This window comes from Drosophila serrata, unplaced genomic scaffold (genome assembly GCF_035046125.1).
Source record: "Drosophila serrata isolate PLE 108 unplaced genomic scaffold, ASM3504612v1 contig_310, whole genome shotgun sequence".
NCBI lineage: Eukaryota > Metazoa > Arthropoda > Insecta > Diptera > Drosophilidae > Drosophila > Drosophila serrata.
In genome coordinates, this window is record NW_028257208.1 from 561,787 (window position 1) to 586,476 (window position 24,690).

General features: G+C 50.7%; 6 protein-coding genes across 14 annotated transcripts; 3 read left to right on the forward strand and 3 right to left on the reverse strand.

The window, feature by feature from the left end:
• Positions 1-5: 5 nt before the first annotated feature.
• On the reverse strand, positions 6-4,778 carry AP-1-2beta (adaptor protein complex 1/2, beta subunit). Of its 2 annotated transcripts, none has more exons than XM_020947823.2 (3): positions 4,562-4,778; positions 1,882-3,363; positions 6-1,811 (listed from the first exon to the last, which is right to left on the reverse strand). In XM_020947823.2, exons 2-3 carry the CDS (start codon positions 3,304-3,306, stop codon positions 468-470), a joined length of 2,769 nt encoding a protein of 922 aa, XP_020803482.2. In that variant the 5' UTR covers positions 3,307-3,363; positions 4,562-4,778; the 3' UTR covers positions 6-467. The 2 variants fall into 2 exon arrangements, with proteins under 2 accessions (XP_020803482.2, XP_020803481.2); XM_020947822.2 differs by lacking the exon at positions 4,562-4,778 and adding an exon at positions 3,717-3,863.
• Positions 4,678-15,941, forward strand: e(y)3 (PHD finger protein enhancer of yellow 3). Of its 7 annotated transcripts, none has more exons than XM_020947820.2 (12): positions 4,678-5,384; positions 6,397-8,867; positions 8,941-10,072; positions 10,138-10,430; positions 11,685-11,791; positions 11,860-12,015; positions 12,077-12,526; positions 12,610-12,885; positions 12,950-13,226; positions 13,295-13,517; positions 13,578-13,766; positions 13,832-15,941. In XM_020947820.2, exons 2-12 carry the CDS (start codon positions 6,432-6,434, stop codon positions 14,494-14,496), a joined length of 6,204 nt encoding a protein of 2,067 aa, XP_020803479.2. In that variant the 5' UTR covers positions 4,678-5,384; positions 6,397-6,431; the 3' UTR covers positions 14,497-15,941. The 7 variants fall into 7 exon arrangements, with proteins under 7 accessions (XP_020803479.2, XP_020803480.2, XP_086693646.1 ...); XM_020947821.2 differs by having other exon boundaries at positions 4,678-4,849; XM_086837520.1 differs by having other exon boundaries at positions 4,681-5,042.
• Positions 15,884-16,769, reverse strand: LOC110180167 (pyridoxal phosphate phosphatase PHOSPHO2). The gene has a single exon (XM_020947825.2). It carries the CDS (start codon positions 16,758-16,760, stop codon positions 15,936-15,938), a length of 825 nt encoding a protein of 274 aa, XP_020803484.2. The 5' UTR covers positions 16,761-16,769; the 3' UTR covers positions 15,884-15,935.
• Positions 16,769-19,089, reverse strand: MKP-4 (dual specificity protein phosphatase MPK-4). The gene is made up of 5 exons (XM_020947824.2): positions 18,835-19,089; positions 18,643-18,774; positions 18,477-18,576; positions 17,739-18,415; positions 16,769-17,671 (listed from the first exon to the last, which is right to left on the reverse strand). Exons 1-5 carry the CDS (start codon positions 18,974-18,976, stop codon positions 17,568-17,570), a joined length of 1,155 nt encoding a protein of 384 aa, XP_020803483.1. The 5' UTR covers positions 18,977-19,089; the 3' UTR covers positions 16,769-17,567.
• A 22-nt stretch (positions 19,090-19,111) lies between these two features.
• Positions 19,112-20,721, forward strand: Naa20A (N-alpha-acetyltransferase 20 A). Of its 2 annotated transcripts, none has more exons than XR_002319432.2 (6): positions 19,112-19,288; positions 19,352-19,467; positions 19,522-19,651; positions 19,716-19,852; positions 19,915-20,355; positions 20,506-20,721. XR_002319432.2 is itself a non-coding variant. In XM_020947826.2 (6 exons), the coding sequence occupies exons 1-6, from the start codon at positions 19,236-19,238 to the stop codon at positions 20,548-20,550; spliced, it is 543 nt and encodes a 180-aa protein (XP_020803485.1). In that variant the 5' UTR covers positions 19,122-19,235; the 3' UTR covers positions 20,551-20,721. The 2 variants fall into 2 exon arrangements, 1 of the variants encoding a protein (XP_020803485.1); XM_020947826.2 differs by having other exon boundaries at positions 19,122-19,288; positions 19,915-19,976.
• Positions 20,722-20,883: 162 nt separating this feature from the next.
• Positions 20,884-22,839, forward strand: LOC110180199 (uncharacterized). The gene is made up of 5 exons (XM_020947852.2): positions 20,884-21,139; positions 21,213-21,316; positions 21,426-21,497; positions 21,562-22,201; positions 22,264-22,839. Exons 1-5 carry the CDS (start codon positions 20,974-20,976, stop codon positions 22,728-22,730), a joined length of 1,449 nt encoding a protein of 482 aa, XP_020803511.2. The 5' UTR covers positions 20,884-20,973; the 3' UTR covers positions 22,731-22,839.
• Positions 22,840-24,690: the final 1,851 nt, after the last annotated feature.

Genomic DNA, 24,690 nt, shown 5'->3' on the forward strand with positions numbered 1-24,690 from the left:
AAATATTTAGTGTGTTATGTCATACATTTTACTAGGACACGTACATATACATAGATGCAGTGCATAATGGGGATTACAGAGTTACACAGTTTGGAATGCGATTAGGCAGCGCCGGAATGCACGCTGTCAAGTGCATGCAACAGCTACATGTTGTCACCGTTGCAGTCGATTAACAATTAACAGTTCTCTTGATCAACTTGATTGGTTTATATGCATATATAATATAATGTAGGTATATATGTACGTTGGTATTTGAGGGCATAAATAGTGGCGAACCGCCAATACACAATGCAATAATAATAGTAATAATAATACGTAAACTACAATTTTTGTTGCTCTAGGTCATCCAACAGCCAGGGGGTATGGCCTTCGCCTCCTTCTATCTTCGTCCCCGCTCAGCAACAATTAATCGCTCCGATTGCTTTGTGCTCCTCGTCCACCGTCAGACTTTCATCCGGGCAGACACTTTACGGGGATCGAATGATGGCCTCGTAGGCGGCGAAAATGATGTTGGCCACCTCAACGGAGCGCGACTTTAGGCTGAGGGTGGCATCGGGATTGCCTGGCTGCAGCTTCAGCTCCAGCAGGACCCAGATGTTGTTCGTCAGCTTGAGCGACTGGTAGAGCATGTCCTGGCCCTCGACGTTGCGCTTGGCAATGGTGAAGATATTGTTGGTGGTCATCTTGGAGGCAATGCCATCGGTGGTTCCGATGACGCCGCTCAGGCTGTATTGCAGCTCGTTGGCAGCTGGAATTTCCTTCCAAGTGTTGAGGAAAACACGCTTGTCCAGCTGCCCGTCCTCGGCGAACAGCACGTTGCCGTGCACCAGGCATGCGAAGTAGAATATATCGATGTTGTTCTTCACGGCCACCTGTAGATTATTGAGGGGCTCCATACGCTGGATTGGCCCGTTTGTGCCGAGCGCCAGGCTTACCTCAATGGACTGATTGGGCGGCAGGGGAGCGGCCTGCAGCGGCGACGAGGGCACCAGGCCGAAGCTATTCTTGTTCAGTTGGATGGCGAAGTTGGTCATCGGTTGCATGGCCTTGTTGGTCAAAGTCATGTCCATGAACACCTCGCCGTTGCGGCGCGAGAATGTGCCCTGGATCTCGAGGCCCTTGCCCTTCTCCGCCGGCAGCCATGTGACCTTCGGTATTTGAACGCCAACCGAGAGCGATGCGCCGCCTAATCCAAAGATGTCGCCCAGCAAGCTACTGGCACCGCCTGGAGCCGCCTCAGCAGGAGGTCCGCCCAACAGAATGTCCAGGCCGCCGCCCAGCAGGTCAACGTTGCTGGTGGCTGCCGGAGCGGAGGGCATAGCGGGCGCATTGATGTCCATGGAGAGCAGATCACCGATAAGCGACTCCTGGTTGGGAATGACCATGGCCTCTGAGCCGGCACCGCTCTCTGTCTGCTCACCAGCTCCACCTCCGGATCCAGCAGCACGATTAGGCAGCGACTTGCGGACTCCAGCCCCGCGACCCTCTACGAACGCTGTTGGTGGCTTGTGGTACACACTGGCCAGCGAACTGATGTGGCAAATGAGCTCGTCCAGCAGTGTTGGTTCCAACAGGTCTGTCTCCTCGGAAATTAGTGGCTTGTCGGCCAGCACCACCTCCTTGGCGGCTGCCGGATCGGTGGACAGCAGACGCCAGTAGATAAAGCCGCGGTCCCTTAGATCGGGATTGTCCGAATCCTGTGTGGCTAGCGATAGGACGTGCTGTACCAGCTCCTGGGTGTCCGACGGACGCTTCAGGAACAGTTTCACCACGGCAGTCAGCAGTTGCAGCTGCACCTGGGCATTCTCATCCTGCAAAGACCAACGGATGGTCAAGTATTCACATAAAACATGTACGGCTTGCGCTGTATGTGTGACTCACCTGGAAGCCCTCGAGGAAACTGTCGAGCAGTTCGTCGGCGTTGTCAATGCGCTCCGCATATTCGCCAATGATCCAAACCATCGAAGCACGCGCCTCCGGCTCGTCCAGGGTATCCAGGTTCTCGCACAGCGTGCTGATGATGCTCTCGTATTTGTTTGGGTATTTGCGGAAGATGTCCTTGATGACCACGATGGCCTCCTGTACCACGTAGTTGACTTTGGTCTGGATTAGGTCCAGCAGAGTCGAAACACACCGCTCAGCCGATGGCTCAACCTTGATGGCACAACGACCGATAGCGCGCACTGCCTTCCTCACGAAATCTACATCCACCTCGGTGGCATACTCTTTCAGCTCGCTGAGCACCTGGGCAATGTTGCTCTGGTTAGCCAGACGAATCATGATGTCCAGCTTCTCCAGCTTCACGTAGATGGGATCGTTGTACTTGACAAAGAAGACCTTCATCTCGTGCTTCAGGATATCGGGACGTTTCTGGACGATCAGGTTGATGTTGCGCAACGCCACATACTGCACCTCCGGCTCCGAGGAAAGGAGCGTGACTAGTGGCGGAGCCAGCTTCTTGGTGAGCGTAGCGCAAAAGTCGCTGTCGCTGGACAACATCTCGAGCAGCTTCATCAGCACCTTGACGGCACTCAGCACTACAGCGGCGTTGGCGTGAGCCAAGCGCGGAGTGATTCGCTCGCAAATGGACTGCGCCTCGCGCTCATCCTTGGGACTGTAGTTGGCCAGCGAGTCGAGGATGAAGACCTGGCCCCATTCGGTACACTCGTTGAGCGCAGTCAGCAGCTTGTTAATGGTCACAGAGTTCATTTCCACCAGCGGCTGTCCTGACTGGCTGGCCTCGTTGATCTCGCTGAGGGCGGCTACGGCATTGGCTACGACCATGGGATTAGAGTCGGACAGCAGGTCCTTCAGCTGGTCGAGAAAGCCCTGGTCCTCCACCATAGTAGCCGAAATATCATACAGCTTTGCAACGCACACGGCGGCCGTCTTGCGCACGTACGGATCCTCGTCCTTGAGGCATTTACGTAGTGGCTCGCAAAGATACTCGGTGATCTTGTCCACCCGGATGCAGCCCATGGTCCGCACGGCCAGCGCCCGGATTAGCGGGTTCGAGTCCTCACAGTCCTTTACAAACGTGTTCACCGCCATAATGGCCATATCCGGCTGCGACTTTGCGTAGTTCATTAGGTATAGGTATACGAGTTTCTTCAGCTCCAGATTGTCCGTCTGCATACAGTTGACCACATCGGGGAACAATGCGCTCACATCCTTGCCCACTGTCATGCTGGCAATCACCTTCTTCACCGCCTCCTTCTTCTTCTCCTTCTTGTCATTGTTCAGCTCCGACTTGAGCTCGAATATCTCGCCCTTCTTCGTCGTGGTGAAGTACTTGGAATCGGTCATCGTGGCTGTGGCTGTGGCTGCTACTGCTGCTGTGCTGCTCCTCGCTGCGAACTAGCTCTGAAATGGATGTGAAGAGAAATTCTAGCTTTAGCGGATGTGCGATTTTTGATTGCGGCAAGGCAGACCCCACTGTCCCCCAATCTCCTATCCCTAGCGAGGGGCGTAGACACACACACACACACGCACCCACAACAGCCGCATACTTATACTGACGCCCACTGCACGGCGGATACACTCACACACGCCCGTATCGGAAGCTTGAACACGTCTCAAGAGCGGACTCCGATTTTCGCAATGCTCAAAAAGGAGTATGAACAGTGCCGGGACCTGGCCAGAGGTTAAAAACCAACCTAGCAGAGACTTTCGAAAACATTGACCAGTCATTGGGGTCGCGGGGCAGCGTACATTACCTTGGAAATTAGTTTTTCTGGCACTTGGAAAATTGTTTGCTTTTTCTCTTTTCTGCGTAATTAGTGCGACCGTTGGCTCGGATCAGACCAAAGAGTGACCAACGTCCGTTAAAATACTATCGATTAGTTGGTGTCGAAATGAAATGCGGGGCGAGATTTTAAAAACCTATTTTTGTAAATAAGCCAATTAATTCCCACCCACCTTTTCTAGAGCGATACAAAAAAATTGTGTTAAAAATAAGGCAACCTCATTTACTCGTTTCTTAAGATGGTATCGATTAATTGGTGCATATTTTGGCTATATTTATCCAACAACACCACTTTAATGTAAGAATAACATTTTTTGTCCGCTGCCGCGACAATTTTTGGTAACAAAATTGATAAATTTAAACTACCTTTTGTTCTTCAACAACTAGAAAAATAAACTGTAGCTTTCTTTGCAAGCAAGAAACATTTAAATATATATTCTTTTGTAAAAAAAACCTTAAAGCGCGGATGTAAGGTTTTGAACATTGCTGTCGAGCAGTGTATTAGAACATATGGAAAGAAATAAATCGATTTAAGATGCTATCGATTGTTATCAACAGCTTTTTATTTAACCCCGTCAGTTATTATTTAAACATTTTTTTTGTATCTAGCTGCACACAGAATGGTGGTAAAGATAAAAAAGGAATAGCTGTCATAGAAGGATAAGGCAATTTGTGTAAGAATCACGGAAAATCATCAAAAGCACAGTGTTTTAATATATAAATAATACAATTTAAAGACATTTTAGGTTCGATCGAGTCTATATACACTCGCTACTCATTTGCGTTGCGTAAAAATATTACGTCTCAATCACTTACTTTACGTTTATTACGTTTTTGATCTCAACACGTACGAAAAATTATGTTTTAACGTAGTGTGACCAGCTGACATAGAGGTAAAAATGAAATCTTGTTTAGTTCGTTTGTGACCTAGCGTTATAACATTTTCAATCGTCATCGGCGCGGTCACGCTGTTTTGCAGCTTTAATTTTCGTTCGTTTTTGACGAGTACGGAATCGGAATCGAAAAGAAAAAACATAAGCAGACAGCCAAAGCAGAGCATATTATAATGAATTCCTAAGTTCGACGCGCGCCGAACTAGTCTGCGTATGTATTCTTGCGAGCAGACAAGCGGATGCATATTTTTTTGGCGTTTGGCTCGCAATAAATGCGTTGTCTTACTGGCTGTGCCCCAATCGTTAAAAGTGCGTGGAAAAGTGTACGAAACCAATACACGGAAAGTGGGACAACGGCAACCGAGAGCGCTCGTTGCGCTTGTCAGTGTCTGTGTCTCTGTTGTGTGCGTATGTTTGTGATTGTGCGAGTGTGTTTGTCGGCTAAGAGTGTGTTTGTGCCTACAGTCTTCTCAGTCGCTCGAGTGCTTAAAAAAATGTGTTTTATTTCTTGTTTAACGCCGAACGCCTAAGACACAGTAGAACAGCGCACCAGTGCAGCAGAATGCGCCTGGTCAGCGAGTAACGTTCCCTTGCCAGCGGCGAGAAATGCATGATATGGACTTGGACATGGCCAACATGAAGCATGCCAGCGAATAGCTCGAATCGCGAATTGTGCACGCAAAGAAGAAGGCGCTCTTCTACTCCATCTTCTTTTGTCTGACTCTGACCGACGACTTTGCCGCATGGTGAGTTTGCCGTTTGCTGCCGCTGGTTCGCTTTGCTTGGCCAGTTGGTATTGTTGTTGCTGCTGTTGCTGCTGCTGCTGTTGGGTCAGGGCTTCGGCGGCGGCGTCATTGTTGTTGTTGTCACCGCCGTGTTCTGCACTGCCTGCATTCTGTTGTTGATGTTGGGCCCACTGGAGCTCCGAAATTTTCAATTCCCTAGCCCAAGGGGAGCGGGAGCGGCGCAGTTCTGCTTGTACTGCAGATGCTTGCATGTACAAGCGAGTGCATATGTGTTCGTGAGTGTGTGTGTGTGCGCCCCTGCATTTGTGTATGTATTTTCTCCATGCAGCCGAGTAGCAGAGCAGGCAGCAGCGGCGGTGGCGGCGAAGGCGGCTGTGGTGAATTCGGAAGCCAGTGTGGTGGGTTCGAGCCCGTGCGGCGACAGTGTTGCCAACACACACTAGTTCGGCTCGTTCGTGGCGGCGCGGCTTTCTCAGCATTTGCTTGTGTTTTCCTCGTTCCCTTGCTCTTGCTGGCTCTCTCCTCTTCCTCTCTTTCTCTCTCTCACACTGTCCGCCTTTCTGCCATTCCTCTTCATCCTCGCCATCGACAGCTGTGTGCGCATGTTTTCAACGCTTATTATTTATTAAATGTTGTTGTTGTTATTCGGCTCGGAGTTTGCGCGGCAATTTCGGTGTGATACCATTTCCCCGCCAACGGGAGCAGAGACTCCTCCGCGCTTCGCATCTGGACACGGATGTGGGTTGCATCAATCTGCGCTTCCCGCGTGCCACAATTACGGATAAATAGTTTCGGTGAATGCTAAAATTAGATCCTCTACTTAGTCCGGTTTTCATTCAGTTTTCTTTGATCTGTAAGTGTACGTGTACGTGGTGTGTGTGTGTGTATGTAGGTACATTTGTTTTGTTGGTGTGAGTTCGGAGGTCGTTCGCCTCAACACGGTCCAGGTTCCAGACTCCAGGATCCGATTGGAAAAGCTATCTAACGAACCTTCTTCACCCTCTGCTTGCAGGCTTCCAGGCGGACACTGGACAACTGGATATAGCAATGAATGATTTACGTCAACAGCAGATGGTAGCAGCGACATCGTCATCAGGATTGGGAACGGGAACGAGAACGTCAACGTCAACGTCAATCATAACCACAGCAGCAGCCGCATCGTCCACAGCTGGACACTCAGCCGGTCGCGCCAACACAAGTGCAATCAACTCGAATTCAGCGGCATCAGCAATCAGCAGCAGCAGCACGAGCGAGGAGGAGCAGCGGGTGAGCTCCACATCGTCGCCAGCACAGCGGGAGCAGCAGCTGAATGCGGATCAGGAGCAGGATAACGAACGGGAACGGGAACGGGTGCAGGAGGAGCAACATCAGCAGCGGGAACAGCGGCACAATCAGCCCGGTCAAATAACCAGCACCACCGCGTCGCCTCCGCCGACGCAACAGCAACAGGAACAGGAGCAGGAGCCGCCAACGACGCCGTGCGACGATGCCCCAGGCACAACTGGAGCATCCGCATCAGCATCGGCAAGCTCAGCATCCGGAGACGCAGCAGCATCAGCAGCAGAAGGTGCGATGGCTGCAACGGCTCTCGACGTAAAGGGCGAGGAGCGCGACGGACACAAGATTATCCTGAAACTCTCCAAGCACGTCAATCCGAATCCAAACCCAAATCCAAACCTAAATGAATCTCAGCCGGCTGGCGATGAGCGGCGCGTGGAACCCCTGCGCATTCAGCTGCCAAGTGGTGGTACCGATGGAAGCGTAATGGCCAAGCCCCAAGACGCCTCCGACGCAGACGCCTCCTCCTGCTCCTCGTCGTGTGCCGAAGACGAGGTGGCTAGCAGCCTCGGACAGCATCCACGTAGCACGCCGCACATAGTGCCAAAGCTGACTATACGCGCCGCCAACGAGGAGCGGGTGGGCAGTGTAGTGCCCAAGTTAACCATCAAGTTGCCCGAAAACCCGGCTGGCTCTAGCTCCAACAGCAAGTCCAGTTCCGGCTCAGGGGCGGGAAGCGGCGCCCAATCTGCGCTGCCGACAAAGAACGAAGCCCACCTGTCTAGCCTGTCGCCCGCCTCCGCCTCTTCCTCGTCGGCCTCGTCCTCCTCTTCCTCATCCTCGTCATCCTCGCTGGCAGAAATCCAGACGGTGCCCAAACTGATGATTAAGACAACGCTGGCTGGCAGCAGTTGCATAAGCAGCAGTGAGGAGCATTCGCACCAGCAGCAGCAGCAGATACCAAAGTTAACCATCAAGACGGGTGGCGGCGGCGGCGGCCAGGAGCACATGCACACCGTGATCATGACCCACGACCTGAGCAACGCCCAGAGCATCCCAAAACTAACCATCAAGACCAAGTCTATCGAGCTGCTCGAGGACGACCCGGCGGCCAAGGAGCAGCTGCAACCGCTGCCCAAGCTGACCATTAAAAACCTGTGCTCGCCGAAGCACAAGGTGCGTGCAGTGCTCGAGGAGAAGGTACCCTCGGTCGCCTCTAAGCTGGCGGCCACCTTGAAGCCCGCGCTCAATCCAACCCCCGCACCCATGACGAATGGCGGTGAGTCAAACAGCAGCAGTCAGGAGTTCTGTGGATTCTCCGATCCCGATGCCGATCCGGCTGCCGGTGCGTCGGACGAGGGCCGCCGCAACTCCGATGACATGGACATCGACGAGTCGTTGTCGACGCAGCACGACCCCAAGATGTTTCACAATCTACCGCCGTTGGTGGCCAGCAATGGCATTGCAATCGGAGCTAGCAAGGTCAGCAAAGCAAGCAAGGCCAATCCTGCACAGCAGCAGCTACAGCAACCGCAGCACAATGTGGTGGACATGGTGGACCTGACCTCGTCTCCGTCGCCTGGCTCTTCGCCAGCGCATGCGCCCAACAGCTTCACTGGACGCATATCCCCCGCCCAATCGCACAATCTGCTCCTCGAGTGCCTGCGCATGCAAGCAGCGGCGGCTGCCGCAGTGGAATCCAACGCTGGAGTCGGTGTCGGAGAAGGTGCCGTTGGCGGACCCGGCTCGCCAAACTCCAACATCCTGCTGAGCCAGCTGACGGCGCCAGCCAAAGGCTTCACAACGGCCTCGCCCAAGAGCAACTCTAGCAAGTACCCGCAGCTTACGGAGCGCCTGATGGCCAATGGCGGCGGTGGGAGCGGAGTAGGCGGAGTAGTAGCCACGGCTGCTATTGCATCCGAAGGCGATGTACCCGTTGCTCCGTTGCTGACCTCCTCGAACTCCGCCCAGCCCATCATCGACTCCATCGAGATACTGGACACACCAGAAGGCAGTCCGCACATAACGTATGAGGACGAGGACCATCACCAGTTGCTCAATAATCATCACCAGAGCAACCACAAGCACGCTATGGCCTCCGGCAATGACCAGCATCCGGAGAACGAGCTGCAGGAACTGGACAACAACAACGAGAATCACTTGAAGCGCAACAGCAGTGAGGGCAACGGATCTCCTATTAGTGGCGTAAGTGTTTCCTCCCGTGTATTCATATTTCCGTATTTGTCAATTGCTCATTGTCTCTTTCGCCCTTACGCAGATCCCTCCCATCAAGCAGAGGCGCCTGGACAACGACGAGAACGACCAGCAGACGCAAAACTGTCACGATCCCGCGAACAAGTGCAACGACACCCACAGCGACACGCTGCAGGCAGTGCCGCCGACGCATCGCTCTCGCAAGCAGAAGCACGAGCGCATCCTAAACACTGACATGGAGGATACCCTCTTTGCGCCCGTCCAGCAGCAGCAGGTGCTGCTTACTTCGGACCAGAATGGAACGATGTTTCCGGAAGACGAGGGGGCTGAGTCCAAGGCTCAGGACCCGTTGGAACATACAGTCACACAGCCGGCGCCACCACCGTCAGTCACGCCGGCAAGCACAGGGAAGCGACGAGGCCGACCGAAAAGGATCCAGAATCAGAGCATCACCGATCCCGCCCATGCCTCCGCCACACCCAAATCCACGCCCGGCGCCGCGCCAGAGGAGGCTAACAGCGCTGTTAAATCGCGACGCGTTCAGCTCTTGCGCAAGCGTCTGGCCATCGACATGGTCAGCGTGGCTTCAGAGCAGGCGGAAGAGACGGCGGGAAGCACGGTGCTCGGCGAACCAGATGTTCGAGCGGAGGACGAGCTGGTCGGTGCAACGGAGACTCCAACACGTCGTGAGCACCGACCGCTACGAGCCACGCGGCGTACGATGCCCAATACTAATGCGAACACGAACCCACAGCCCACGCCCAAGTCAACCAGAAAGCGTCAGAGCAAGGCCAGTGCTCAGCACAGTCAGCTCCCGCCGCCACCGCCGCCCACGTTGGTTCAGTTCGGTGGTCCTGAGCCGGAGTCCAACAATAATAACAACAGCAGTAACATGGCCTTCGCCCTGGCCGCGCAAATCGACTTGACCATGTGCTCGTCCAGCTCATCGACCTCTTCCGGCACTGCTGCTAATCAGCAAATGATCAGCGGGAGCGGGAGCAGCTCAATGCTGCCTCCCACTACGATTCTGTCCTCCTCGGACCCTCTGCCGGATGTTATCTTCCAGCCGAACGACTTCTCTTCGATCATGGCCACGCAACAGCTGCGTTCGCCGCGCCCCTCCAGCATCAGCGGTGGCAGCCAGCCGGACTCGCATGACGAGGATAACTACAACAGTGCGCTGGATAACTCTGGAGGTAAGGCAGCGGTGCAGTGTCAAATTTTAGCAGGTTGAACTTCATTTTCCCCCTCTCCCTTTCAGACGAATCTGCCTCGACAACGACCATGCTCTCTATGACGACACCTCCCGCAAGAGGACGCGGCCGTGGCCGTGGCAGGGGCGGCAGCCGGAGCAACAGAGGCTCTTCGTCGGCGGATCGGTCGGCCAGCACTGGTGGTGGGAACAGTAACTCTGCGACAACGCAACCACGGGCGCCGCGGATGAGCCGTGGAGCCAGTGCCGTGGCCAAGGCCATAGCCATGAGTAGGCCACGCTGCGTGGGCGGCCTGAAGCACACGCCCGATCCCGAGAGGCTCAAGGGTCTGTTTAGTCCGGTAAGTGCAATTTCCTGTCCTGTCCTCTTTTGCTTCTGTCTGGGTCACAATGGAAGCGTAGGTCAAGAAAGGATCTAGTGTCTTGCTGATGTATATATAATAATTAATTACTAGGATGTCAGTGTCAGGAGATATTATATTTAGAAATATGTGTAAGAGGGGTAACTTGACTTACATTTACTTAATTGCTAATCTGTGGGAGTTCTTATGGAAACGGTGTGTGCAGCATCCTTTGCATCCATTTAGTGGTGACTAATTGAGCTCCCGGGCTCTTCAAATACTAATCCGGATGAGGGACAGGGCGGAATCTGGGATCCGAACATATGCGCACAATGTGGGCCAGCGTCTTGTAGATTGTAGAGATGGTCAGGGAAGCTTTGGGGCTTTTATTTTTATTGGCGTTTACAATTTGCATCGCATCGCTTCGCCCGCTTGTTTATGTTTCGTTACGTAAATTTTATTTCACACACACACGCACACCATGGGAAGGGATGAGGGGGAGGAGGTATGAGTAGGAGTAAGGGTAAAAAGGGTAAAGGGAGAGACGGGCTAATGTTAACGTGTCGTAATTAAAATCAAAGGCGCGCGCCATGTCATGAATTCATTGCCAACGGCCTAAGTGTAAGTGCAAGTAACTGCAACAACGAATGCAGCAGCAACAGCAAGAACAACAAAGCTTTAGGCATCAGCATGGGAGGGGGAAGAAGCAGCAGTAGTAGCAGCAGCAGCCGCAGAAGCAGCGGCAGCGCAGTAACGCAGCCGCTCCGATTGTTGTTGGCTTCACCTGCGATTTTAATCAGCTGAAGTTTTTGTTTGGCTCTCGCCAATGGCACACGATTGCGCGCATGTGTGTGTGTGAGTGTGAGCGTGCTGGTGTGTGTGTTCTGAGTGGGGCGCATGTGTTGGTGCTTGCACTTATTCGCTGGCGGTTGTCCACCTTCACCACACCTGCTGCTGCTGCTGCTGCTACTGCTGCTGCTACTGCTGCTGCTCTCTCTCTAGTTCGCTCTCTCGCGGTCACTTGCTCTCCCAACAAGGCTTTGTGTGTTTAGGTTTTTATAGAAAGCTGGCAATGCTGCTCGCCGGCGAATTACCTTGTGCAAGTCTAAACATGAACAAACACGGGCAGGAGGCGAACTTTAAAGAGTATATACTGCATAATGAATAGAATAGGAAATGGAAACCCATTTACCGAAATCCCACTGCTATTTGCCTTTGCTTACAATGCCAAATATTGTCCTGCTCATTTTCCAGTCGCCGCAAGTATTCGAGGAGGACACGCGCATGAGCGCGGATCTTAGCAACAGCAGCCAGTCGATGTCGATGGCTAGCCTGATGGAACCGCCACTAACGCCACAAAAGTAAGTTACCACTGTCGATCGTCACAAGAGTTTCCACTAACACTAAGATTTTATCCTTTCGTTCGCAGACAACCCGATTTCCTCAATAACGAGGAGTCACAGTCGTCCATGGTGAGCAATGTGAGCCTGATGGATTCGAACCAGGGCCAGTCCGTCGACACCATACTGGGCTCTTCGCAGAAACGTCCAAAGAAAAAGAAGATGGAGATTTGCGTGGCCGAAGAGTAAGTGAACATTGTCGAACATCCATACCCAGAACGAAACTAATGTTTGAATACTCTGCAGCACGGATTACACCGCCTCCAGCATCGCAGAGTACGATTGGCCGCCGCCCAAGGGCTGCTGCCCGTCGAAGAACCGCGACACCTTCATGATCCAGGAGCAGGTGGCCCTCTACTTGGGCATAACTAGTTTCAAGCGCAAGTATCCGGACCTGCCCCGCCGCGCCGTCGACATGGAGGAGCGGAACTGGCTACAGGAGAAGGGCCTGGTCAGCGAGAGGATGTGCGATCTGGGCATCACCGCCGTGTGGGCCTCCGACATTCTGGACATCATGTATGCGGACTTCTACGACAAGTACGAGGACTACAAGGAGTACATCCGTCAGAAGCATCTGCGCGAGATTGAGGCCAAGCAGAAGGCACTGGGCCTGACCGTCGGTGCCGGACGTGGCCTGCAGGCGCGGGACCGAGCCATGCTTTCGGCCAGCAAATGGAACGTATACTTCAACAAGACGTAAGTTGAGACCGTCTTTCCTGCTACTGCTGCTCAGAAACGGTTTACTAATAACTATCCTTTTATCCCTCTTGCCCGCACAGCCGCAAGGACGAGCGCCTGGCCTGCCTGGACCTGCAGACGTTCACCATGAACCAGCCATTGCAGTGGACGGCGCCCCCGTCCACCCGCCTGCACCGCTCCATCGCGAATGTGGTGCTGGAGGCGGCGGAGGCTGAAAACATGCCGGCGCCACCCACTCTCCTGCCGCCCCGCGTCTACGACGAGGCCTTTAGGGTCTCGGACTATGCCTACCCACTGACCGTGGTGCCGGATCAGTTCTCGTTTGCCTTCCGCCAGTTTGAGCCCGCAGAGCTTAGGTATGTATCCTACTGGAAGTTGAATAAATCTGCGCACTACTAACCGATCCCCTTTCTCCTGTAGAGCCTATCCCCTAGACACGGCGCTGGAAAAGCCTCCGACCGAGCTAGAAATGGCGTTGTTGCAGCCCGTCAACAATAAGGAAGCCGCTAAGTCCGTTACCAAGGATGAGGGAACGGAACAGGTGGCGACTAAGGCTCAAACGGTGGCACCTGTCCGTCGCAGCCGGAGATCGGCACGTCAGCTGCCGGACAAGGCGCGCACGGCCAGCAATTCCAGCACCTCTTCCACCGGAACGCTCTCATCCGCGTCCAGTGGCAACGATAGCAGCAGTGATACGGTGAGTCTCGCCATAGTTTATGGCCCAAGAGGGATGAAACTGACGGGAGTTATTACTTCGTATTACAGGACAGTGGAGACGACAGCGACTGCAGCAGCAGCAGCTCGAGCAGTTGCAGCTCGGCGGCCGCTTCGAGTGGAGCTGGCAGCGAGGACGAGGATGGGAATGAGACTAGGCACGCTCAGTCCTCTTCCAGGCTGTCCAACTGCGGCGTATGCCTGCGTAGCCAGCACCGCAACGCTAGGGACATGCCAGAGGCCTTCATCCGTTGCTACAGCTGTCGACGGCGCGGTAAGTTCTATAGCCGCCATTCCGGTTAGCCCATTAAACCACGTCCGCTCTTTTTTACAGTCCATCCCAGCTGCATCGATATGCCGCAGCGCATGGTGGGGCGTGTACGGAACTACAATTGGCAATGTGCCGGCTGCAAGTGTTGCATCAAGTGCCGGAGCAGTCAGCGGCCAGGAAAAATGCTCTACTGCGAGCAGTGCGACCGAGGCTACCACATTTACTGCCTGGGCCTGAAGACAGTGCCAGATGGTAAGTTTTTAAGCCCCTTGTTGATTCTTTGTAGACAGCAATTAACTTTCTTTTGACAATTCCAGGACGCTGGAGTTGCGAACGCTGCTGTGTGTGCATGCGATGCGGCGCCACTCGGCCCGAGGGACTACCCCAGGTGGCTGCCCTTGCGATGGCAGCGTCGCCCAATGCCGATCGCTCTAAATCACCACGCGGTAAGCGACTGAAGTGGGTGCACGAATACCGCATCGACCACGTAACAAAGTTGCGAGAGCACGCCGCCATGTTCTGCGTGCCCTGTGCGCGGACGAAACCTGCCAAGCGTCAGTCAGTGTCTACCGCCGTGCCGTCGGCCATCTCCTCCGTTTCAGTGTCGCTGCCCAGCAGTACGGCTGGTAGCCCCTTGCAGAGTCCCAGTTCGACGACTAATGGCGGTCAAGCCCTCACCGCCGGATCCTCGGCAATGAGTCCAAAGACGGTTACATCGTCGCTGCCATCCAGCTTAGAGGCAACGGCGACGTCGACGGCATCTACAAGCGCCGGCTCAGTGGCGTCCGGGATGAGCCGGCGACAACAGGTAACTTCGGCTAACATTACAACAATGCAGTGCAGCTTTAGCCGAAACAGTGTCTCCGACGAACCAGGGGCTGCCACGGCGACGGCAACCATCACGGCAACTGCAGCGGCGGCCGCAACTGAGACAGCAACTGCAACGCCCATAGGAATAGCGCCGCCGCCGGTTGTTGCCTGAGTGGGGGTCATACGTTATTGTGCCAAGCGCACTCTAACGGACTTATAGTAAGCGCCGGACGCGGCTCCCACCCCATCCCCTACTGGTGCCAGCAACCGCCCACCCAGACCCACACACACAGATGCATAGTATTACTAAATGCGACATAGGAGGAGGAGGAGGAGGAGGAGGAACCGGAAAGGAGGAACTTTTTTTTTGTACCATCATTATTCTTTGTCAGTACAACGTATTGCAATTGTTTTATATATATATATATTTTACTTACTAAATAGTTGTGTTACTTAACTTTGCTAATGTTACACGAACACACACACACACCCACACCCACATGACAAGCACACAAACACACAAACCACACTGAAACACAACACGACAAATAGCAAAAAGAGCAGATTAAGTTAAACGCTTTGTATACTCCTAAGTTGAAACATCGCCTAGCACTTAAGTCCACCACACAAATCATTATGTTTCTAGAGAATATTCATCGGACGCATTTTAGTTCAATTGTGCAGTCTGTCTATGTTTGTCCCTGTCACTGTCCTTGTCCCTTGTCCCATGTCCTTACCACACAAACACACCACACACCACACACCACACACCACACACCACACCTGATGGCCTAAATGTTCCGTGTTAATGTTTAATTTTTGTATCGAATTAGTGTGTTATATTGATTACGTCTGTCTATGTCTGTCTCTGAGTGTAAGCCACTGTACTATATATTATCTATATATACGCGAAGAGCGATTGATCGATGATTATGATGATTTGTGCTCCGAATTTTTTGTCACGGTATATGTATGTATTTATAAGAGCCACAACACAACCCGTAGTTAATTAAGTAGTTAAGCACAACCGCATAATATGTACGTACATAGGTAGCGTCATGAGCGCCGCCTGGTTTTCCTCTTCATTTTGTTCCCGATTCCCCCAGTTCAGTTCCGATGGGATGGGGCGAGGATCCTGTAATAGTATGGCTAAGATTGTATTATACGTGTAATTTATGCTAACACATAAACGAAACCACAAAAACAAAAATTAAATTTACTACCTGTAGCTAATAAGAAAGCACAAGAACAGAGAAGGGAGACGACGAAGGCATAGATGATGAGGAGGACTCCGATTGGGAGAACGCAAAGATTGATGAGGAAAACCATGTGTGAAATAGAGTTAGGTTCTGATGCAGCAGCAGCAGCAGTCGCAGCCGCAGCCGCAGCAGAGATCGATAAGTTAATAGTTAGCATTAAGTTGTTCGTTTGGTCAACTTGACATTAAGTGGAGGCATCCACACAGGCGCAGCTGCAGATGCCAGCGAGCCGCCGTTAATCAACTTTTCCATTGAGTTTAATGCTTAAGTCCCTAAGTCCCTAAGTAACCTACTGTAATGTACACAAACACATACGAGAAGATTTATTTTTAAGTCGAATAAAACAGCAGCATTAATATCCTGGCCTTACCATCCACTCACTCCCCGTCAGGCGCTCTTCCAGCTCGTGGCCGTCGCGCCACGTGATTATCGAGCAACTCAGCATAGACTTTCCGTGGCCGTTAGCGGTGCTCATCTCCTCGTGCAGCTCGTAGCCACGTCGGATGCAGCCCACATCCCCCTCCCGGAGCTGCTGCATGGCGCACAGGTCGTTGCAGCTGTCTCCAATATAGATGACGCGGTCATAGCTTCCGCTGAATATCAGCTCCTGCATGACGGCGCCCTTGCAGAGATTTTCCGGACAGAGATCGCAGTCCGGCTGCTCGTCGTATGGCAGGACAAGTACTTCTCCGTCGGTCTGCACAATGGCAGGATTGGTGTACACGCTGGCGAAGATGTCCTCGATGCCATATTCAGTTAGCCACTCGCTGATAAAAAATGAATTAGCATCGCTGACGATGCACAGGTCGACCGCTGGGTTGATGGCCAGGCGGCGCAACACGCGCAGCATACCCGGAACCGCCTCCATTCGACGCACGCACTTGCCCACCGCCGCTGAGCAGATCTTGTGCTCGCCGTGAAGCTCCGCTAGCACGCGGGAGATGAAGTTTAGCCAGCCGCACTTGGGAATCAGTTTCTGTAACTCCTTGGCCCGCTGCGCACTTGGCAAAAGCTGGCTGACTACCAGATAGGAGTCCTGCTGAACGATTGTCTTGTCGAAGTCGATGGCGGCCAGGATGCGACCACCGCTGGCGCTGGATATGTCGCACCTCTGGCAAAAGCGACGACGGAAAGGGCGACTTAAAATCTGGAGGTACTTTGACGAAATGGCAAACATTTTGGGGATTTTGTTGGGGAAAACAAACGAATTTGACTTTAATATCAACAACACACACCCATTTAAATGGTACAATATACATTAAGGTCAAAGCACATCGATATTGGGTGCACAGGTCCAGGGCCAGCGAAACCATTATCCTTCGCCTGGGCCTTGGCCAGACTCTGTGCCAACGAAACACTTGAACATGCAACATTTATAGCGTAATTTTAGATATTGTCACTGAAAATATGTTTTGGTTTTCATCTCCTTTGGTTTTTTGCCTTGGCTTAGCATAAAATACGTTCCAAAAAGTCAAATATATGTGTAAAATACATTCATAGTTTGTGTGTAGACTTGGTGACATGCAAAAAGCTATGCAAATGCATCGTACGGAACAGCACAAACTAGTTTGGGTGCCTACAGGCATCCGCATGTGTATGTACGTGTATAATTAACTATATTATATATCGGCGAATTCATTGGCTAACTATAACAATTGGAGTTTGGGTTCAGCATCCATCGGAATCCATTCCAAAATATTCTGTAGACTTCTCTACTAGTGCTCCATTCAGCTCCACTTTCAAATGCGTCTCGATCGATGCTGATGACACCATCTTGCAGAGGAGTCTCTGGGGAAGTCTCTGGGATATGTGGAGTTGAGATTTGGGCTTGGAAGCAGCTTGCTTTTTTATGGGACGAAAGTATATATATTGATCTCCTTGTAAAATTCAGTGATCTTTGAGGGAACAAATAGCCTAGTACTCTGATGGTGCCATCTCGTTCTATTTCGCGACTTTGTCGCTTCTGGTGCTGTTGCTGCTGCTCCTAAACTGTGGTCTGCACATTTTGTACGGCCTTGGAGAGCTCTACCTTGGAAGGGATTAGATAAAATGCCGGAGTCATCGTCTCCCCGCATGGACACTTGCAGGCTGCAACATAAACACAAATATGTATCTTTTTTGTAATTGAAGATATTTCTCTCCGACAGGAACTCACCGTTGATCCAGCTGAAATTGCCCAGCTTCTGCTCGCACTTGGGGCAGTAAAGACGACCCTGGGTGTTAAGCATGATGCGGTGCATCCAGGCAATGGGCTCCACAAACAAAATGCTTCTGCAATGGTTTGGTGCACTCTCATGTCCAGGCGAACCGAGCGAAGACTGCCGAATGCGCTCGGCCAGCTGTTCAAGCATGCGCGGTCCGCTCTGGTTCTCCGACTGGGCTTGGACACTAGTTTCCTCTTTAGGAGCGGTCACTGGAGCAGGTTGCGCTGTCTCTTGCGGCGGCCTGTCGCGTGGCTTGTGCTCTAGCACGTGCGACTTGGAGGCCAAAACGCGACGGCAGCGACGACAGCGAAACACAATTGGCTCGGGGTTCTCGCGCGTTATGTCCGGATCCGGACGCACAACGCTGTGGAAGCTCTGCGGCAGTATCTTGGCCTTGCGCATCTGCTCGCCGGCTAGGCGCAGACGGTGGATCTTGTAGCGCTGATAGCTGGGATCGATTTTGCAGCCCATGCGGCGGAAGAGCTTCAGTTGGCTGACGAAACCCGCGTTGGGCTGGACAAAGCGGCGCTTGGCCTTGACCAGCTCGTAGGCGGGCAGGAAGTCCAGATTGTGGTGCTTCATCATGTAGGCGATGACTGTGGAGGAGCTGCGGCTTACCCCGAAGTAGCTGCAAAGAGAGCGAGCAGTTGAAGCCTCCGGTTATAGGTCGATGTGGGACATGTGCTTACCAGTGCACCAGCACGTTACCCTTCTGGGCCAAGGCGGTGCTGATGAAGTCCACGCAGCCCTCTAAATGCTGCAGGATGTCCTCGCGCGGCATGTCGGCAACTGTAAGGTTGGACACTGGTACTGGACAACCGCAACACAAGAATCTTCGATTGAGCGTTTACTCACTCTGAATGTACTTGGTGGTAAGGAAGCTTGCCTCCAGTATGTGCTGCGGCAGTGGCACCGAGTCGAGGGTGAGGATGTGCGTGATCTTGAAGGAGCGCAGCGTCTCCATGTGCGTGGCCGCCGTCAGGTTGCCTGCGTCAGCGAATCAACTGTTAGATAGCAAAGTTCCAACTTATGGAGGCTCATGCTCACCCAGAAACAGGCCCGTCTCGATCTCGTCAATGCTCACGGGCCCGCCATCGAAGTCCTCGCGCGTCAGCGCTCCCGAATCCTGCGGCTTGCCCCCCGATGTGCAGGAGGCGGAGGACCTTGTCTGTGGCTGGTGCTGCGCCATGATCCGCCCCGAGATCCCAAGGCAACAGATACCACAATAGTCGCAGCGTCGCCGTCGTCGTCGTGAAGGACTTGGGGCGTGACAGTGTGACCCATCGCCATCTATATCGAAAGCTTCTGCTTCCAGCTCCAATTCCAGTTCCCGTTCTCGAGCGATACCATCGATAACTGCTGCCTATCGGGGTTGGCGCATACCTAGGAGTGGAGCCGGCGACCGAAATAGTAACATAAATTTAGGAAAACGTCAAAACAAAGACACCATGACCACGCTGCGACCTTTTACCTGCGACGACCTCTTTAAATTTAACAATGTGTGAGTATTAAACCCACAATCCGGACCTCAGCAGTGCTCACAATGCCGTCGTTTGTTCACCAGAAACTTCGACCCACTTACGGAGACCTACGGCCTGTCCTTCTACACGCAATACCTGGCCAAGTGGCCGGAGTACTTCCAGCTGGCGGAGTCCCCCAGTGGCCAGATCATGGGCTACAGTAAGTGCCCTTGCTAGCTTTGCTGCCATTAACCTAACCTTAATTCCATTGCAGTCATGGGCAAAGTGGAGGGCCATATGGACAACTGGCATGGGCATGTAACGGCGTTGACGGTGTCCCCTGACTACCGGAGACTTGGTCTGGCGGCGCTGCTTATGAGTTTTCTTGAGGATATTTCGGAAAAGTAGGCACCGCACAATTGATAACCGCCGGCAATTATTCATCCCTCACCTGTCGTTTCTTCGCAGGAAGCGGGCATACTTCGTGGATCTGTTTGTACGGAAGAGCAATCAGGTGGCAATCAATATGTACACGAATCTAGGTTACATCATATATCGCACGATACTCGAGTACTATTCGGGCGACCAGGACGAGGATGCGTACGGTAAGTGGACGGTGGACTTCTATACTGAGAGCCTTTATCTAATGCCGTGATTCTCCTTGCAGATATGAGAAAAGCTATGTCCAGGGACGTGAACAAGAAGTCGGTCATACCGTACACACAGCCTGTACGACTGGAAGATATAGATATGAATTGATACGATATCAACCCAGTAGTAGCGCCCGCAACCGCATTTATGTCTAATTGACCCCGATCCACTACCTTAAACGGAAGCGCAAGCCCCAAACACTTTCTAGTTACTATGTAGTAAGACCTGTAAATAATCCGCAGTCCCACAACCTTTCTTCCTGGTGATAACCATCCAAAACGAAACGACAGTCCTGCTTGGTCCGATCCCTGCACATGCACAGAGTGAAATTGTATTAATATGACCTCGACCTTCTTCTTTAACCATCAAGATCAAGATTTCCCAAGTCGATGCGTAAATAATAACCGTATGTGACACGTGTGTGTGTGTGTGTAGTGTGTTCCGGCACTTTGAAAAGGTAAATAACGTGCGCAACAGTTGAGTTCATCATTGTAAATGACCGAAAGTATCTAACGCCATCGCCATTGGCATCGTCATCGCAACTCGCACATCCTGACCAGCTGCCGCATGTATACGATCCTCTAACGGTGTCGAATGTTTCTTGCAGATCACAATGCGGGAGCTGCGCCGCCAAATGAGACACGACCACTAACTGGGACAATCCATCGGCCTGCTGCTACTGCCGCCAGGCCAAGCATAACACAACATAAACCTTAGCCATCATTTTGCTTTATCGGCGGCCCTTAGCCGATCCCAAACGTATTTTATTAGAGAGCCCTATCCTTTGACAATTAAATAAATATACAACATTTTATCCAAGTAAGTTGTGATTTTGATTATTATATTCAAGTTCGATTTCAGCAAAGGGCATCCACCCATTTGGTTGCCCGAAGGTAATACCAACTCCCACAGAAGGAAGATAGATATATCTCTATTTTTGAAGAAACATTAGACAAGTGTTATTTTAATCATTTTTATTGCCAAGGATATTCAAGTTGTATGTACGAGTATGCATCCCAAGCTGGATGTTTCCGAGTCCTCGCACTCTTGACAACCAGAGTTTAATCAATAGTTTATGTTCCCGCATGCTGACTGCCTAAATTTGGCCACTGCCCGATGGGTTGAGTCAGTCGGAGTCAGTCCGCGGAAAATGGCGAAGAAGGGTGGAGTTCAGCAGCTCCAGGCGGATCTTGCCTCGGACGAGGAGTTCGAGAAGTTTCTGCAGCGATCCGGCTTGCTGGGTACGTTCAGAGGCGATTAGAGTTGGGACCTGGGGACTGGGGCAAAGATTACTAACCTTGTGGCAACCGTCAGTGCTCGACATATACTCGGAGTGGTGCGGCCCCTGCCTGGGCATGGTGGGCAGCCTGCGGAAGATTAAGCTGGAGCTGGGCGGCGACAACCTGCAACTGGCCATTGTAAGAGCTCGGTGAAAAGAGTTGGTGAAATTCCACATAACACATTCACCTATGTATATACATGGCTCTTTTCCGGAACAACAACACCACACCACACCACACCGGACAGTGCAAGGCGGGCTCCATTTCCTACCTTGAACGATTCAACAAGAAGAGCGAGCCCACTTGGATGTTCGTAACGGTGAGTATCATCACAGATATTAATTCTTCACTAATCTGCCAGAGAACTTCCACTCTTTTGGCAGAACGGCAAAGCCATTAACATCATGTTCGGCACGGATGTGCCCAAGCTGGTGGCAATGATCACCAGGATGCTGCAGTCGACAATGGCCAAGGAGTCACATGTCAGCTACGAGATAACCGAACTGCAGCCAATCGAACTGCAACAGCTGGAGGTGCGCAACCGGGCGCTGCAGGTTGCCGAGGAGATCGAGCTGGCTGAGAGCCGGCGCAAGCGTGTCGAATACCTTCGCAGCGTCACCGATTGCATCATGGGGAACCTGCCCGACATCGGTATCACCGTCTTCGGGCCGCAGGTGAATCGCGACATGTTCAAGAAGCTCTCCGAGCCGGCCGATCCTCTCAAGATCCAGTGCAAGGACCGCAAGGTCTTCTCCATTTCGCCGGCTGACTTCGCCACGGTGAACTTTGCGGCCGAGAATCCGCTGGCCCCGGAGGTGATCGAGCAGCTGTACGACAAGGAGCTGCTCATGTGTTTCTGGAAGGTGGAGGAGGTGCTCGGAAGCCCCCCGGCCGTGCTGCGCCAGTACGCCCATGAGCTGACTAAGGAGACAATCAAACCGCCTGATGAGTTCAATGAAGAGGAGATCACAGTGCCGCCAATGATTGTGCCGCTGGAGGTAACCGTGGAAATCCTGGAGCCAGGCGAGTGTCCCATTATCCTCTTTCATATATGTACAAGAGAATTATTATTCTTTTTCCTCTAGAGATAAATGTCGATGCGGAGGCAGAGGTGGAACCGGAGCCGGAGGAGGAACAGGGCGGCCAGCAGCTGGGTGAGATGCCCAATGGTGAGGAAATGGAGGCGGCGGAGTCTGATCCCTCTCCGGCCGAACTCCTTCCAGTGGCGCAGCCAGAGGAGAAGCCGCGCAGGACCAAGACCATCCGGATACCGCCCATTTGGGTGCCTAGTGACCAGCGCACCCATGCCGCCCTTATCTACACCTACTTCCGCGCCCAGACCGCCACATTCCTGCCGCCCGATCCCGTTCCGGAGCCACCGCACATTGTGATGACATTCGATGCGTACAAAAAGAAGGATCTCGGCGTGCTCCTTGAGACCTGTCGCGAGGATATACCGCTCTACGGCTTCTTCACCAGCGACAATCCCCAGACGGCCGTTTTCATAGCGAACTCGGTGGAAAAGTACAATGCCAAGCCCTATGTCCCGTAAGTACCCATTATGTCCCTTCTCGCCTCGTCGTTCCTGTGCAAGGATCAGGAGGAATTCGCCCTCCAAGTTTTATTATTTATAATATCCCTGCAGAATATTTAAAAAAAAAGTTGAGGGGTAACATCGTTAAAATTTTCAAAAACCGACCAAAAAAAAAGGTATTGCTTAAAAAGTTAAATAGTATGCAGATTTGTTAAGCGCCAAACAACTAACTCAGAACCGCTTTCCGAATTGAAATTAAGGCATTTTTGACAAAGTTATGCGATTTTTAAACTTTGGTTGTTCCAAAAAATATGATATAGAAAAATCCCTTACAAAAAAATTATCATATAAAAATATCAATTTTAGGAATCTTGCTGAGGAAAATATCATTTTTTACAGTGAAGGAGCCATTTCCGACCCTATAAATCATATATATTCTTGATCAGCATTAACAGGCGAATCGTTCTAGCCATCTCAGGAAGCAAAAGAACCATTTTAAATTTTTTCTAAAAAATTTAAGGGGTTGCATCGTTAAAATGTGCAAAAATTAAAAAAAATATTTGAATACCTTAAAAAGGAAAATTTTGTATGCAGAATTGTTAAGCGCCAAACAACTAACTCAGAACCGCTTTCCGAATTGAAATTAAGGCATTTTTGACAAAGTTATGCGATTTTTAAACTTTGGTTGTTCCAAAAAATATCATATAGAAAAATCCCTTACAAAAAAATTATCATATAAAAAAATCAATTTTAGGAATCTTGCTGAGGAAAATATCATTTTTTACAGTGAAGGAGCCATTTCCGACCCTATAAATCATATATATTCTTGATCAGCATTAACAGGCGAATCGTTCTAGCCATCTCAGGAAGCAAAAGAACCATTTTAATTTTTTTCTAAAAAATTTAAGGGGTTGCATCGTTAAAATGTGCAAAAATTAAAAAAAATATTTGAATACCTTAAATGTGCAAAAATTTAAAAAAATATTTTAATATCTTAAAAAGGAAAACTTGGTATGCAGAATTGTTAAGCGCCAAACAACTAACTCAGAACCGCTTTCCGAATTGAAATTAAGGCATTTTTGACAAAGTTATGCGATTTTTAAACTTTGGTTGTTCCAAAAAATATGATATAGAAAAATCCCTTACAAAAAAAATTATCATATAAAAAAATTAATTTTAGGAATCTTGCTGAGGAAAATATCATTTTTTACAGTGAAGGAGCCATTTCCGACCCTATAAATCATATATATTCTTGATCAGCATTAACAGGCGAATCGTTCTAGCCATCTCAGGAAGCAAAAGAACCATTTTAATTTTTTTCTAAAAAATTTAAGGGGTTGCATCGTTAAAATGTGCAAAAATTAAAAAAAATATTTGAATACCTTAAAAAGGAAAATTTGGTATGCAGAATTGTTAAGCGCCAAACAACTAACTCAGAACCGCTTTCCGAATTGAAATTAAGGCATTTTTGACAAAGTTATGCGATTTTTAAACTTTGGTTGTTCCAAAAAATATGATATAGAAAAATCCCTTACAAAAAAATTATCATATAAAAAAATCAATTTTAGGAATCTTGCTGAGGAAAATATCATTTTTTACAGTGAAGGAGCCATTTCCGACCCTATAAATCATATATATTCTTGATCAGCATTAACAGGCGAATCGTTCTAGCCATCTCAGGAAGCAAAAGAACCATTTTAATTTTTTTCTAAAAAATTTAAGGGGTTGCATCGTTAAAATGTGCAAAAATTAAAAAAAATATTTGAATACCTTAAAAAGGAAAATTTGGTATGCAGAATTGTTAAGCGCCAAACAACTAACTCAGAACCGCTTTCCGAATTGAAATTAAGGCATTTTTGACAAAGTTATGCGATTTTTAAACTTTGGTTGTTCCAAAAAATATGATATAGAAAAATCCCTTACAAAAAAAATTATCATATAAAAAAATCAATTTTAGGAATCTTGCTGAGGAAAATAT

What these genes read in the sequence shown, in the direction of transcription:
- AP-1-2beta (XM_020947823.2), bottom strand. Translation starts at nt 3,306, where the DNA reads ATGACCGATTCCAAGTACTTCACCACGACGAAGAAGGGCGAGATATTC. An exon ending in GTTTCCTCGAGGGCTTCCAG is followed by an intron (nt 1,812 to 1,881) that starts GTGAGTCACACA and finishes TGGTCTTTGCAG; the next exon opens with GATGAGAATGCCCAGGTGCA.
- LOC110180167 (XM_020947825.2), bottom strand. Translation starts at nt 16,760, where the DNA reads ATGTTTGCCATTTCGTCAAAGTACCTCCAGATTTTAAGTCGCCCTTTC.
- MKP-4 (XM_020947824.2), bottom strand. Translation starts at nt 18,976, where the DNA reads ATGGCGCAGCACCAGCCACAGACAAGGTCCTCCGCCTCCTGCACATCG. An exon ending in CGAGACGGGCCTGTTTCTGG is followed by an intron (nt 18,775 to 18,834) that starts GTGAGCATGAGC and finishes TCGCTGACGCAG; the next exon opens with GCAACCTGACGGCGGCCACG. An exon ending in TACCACCAAGTACATTCAGA is followed by an intron (nt 18,577 to 18,642) that starts GTGAGTAAACGC and finishes CCAACCTTACAG; the next exon opens with TTGCCGACATGCCGCGCGAG.
- Naa20A (XM_020947826.2), top strand. Translation starts at nt 19,236, where the DNA reads ATGACCACGCTGCGACCTTTTACCTGCGACGACCTCTTTAAATTTAAC. An exon ending in CTTGAGGATATTTCGGAAAA is followed by an intron (nt 19,652 to 19,715) that starts GTAGGCACCGCA and finishes GTTTCTTCGCAG; the next exon opens with GAAGCGGGCATACTTCGTGG. An exon ending in CCAGGACGAGGATGCGTACG is followed by an intron (nt 19,853 to 19,914) that starts GTAAGTGGACGG and finishes TTCTCCTTGCAG; the next exon opens with ATATGAGAAAAGCTATGTCC.
- LOC110180199 (XM_020947852.2), top strand. Translation starts at nt 20,974, where the DNA reads ATGTTCCCGCATGCTGACTGCCTAAATTTGGCCACTGCCCGATGGGTT. An exon ending in ACAACCTGCAACTGGCCATT is followed by an intron (nt 21,317 to 21,425) that starts GTAAGAGCTCGG and finishes CACACCGGACAG; the next exon opens with TGCAAGGCGGGCTCCATTTC. An exon ending in CGTGGAAATCCTGGAGCCAG is followed by an intron (nt 22,202 to 22,263) that starts GCGAGTGTCCCA and finishes TTTTTCCTCTAG; the next exon opens with AGATAAATGTCGATGCGGAG.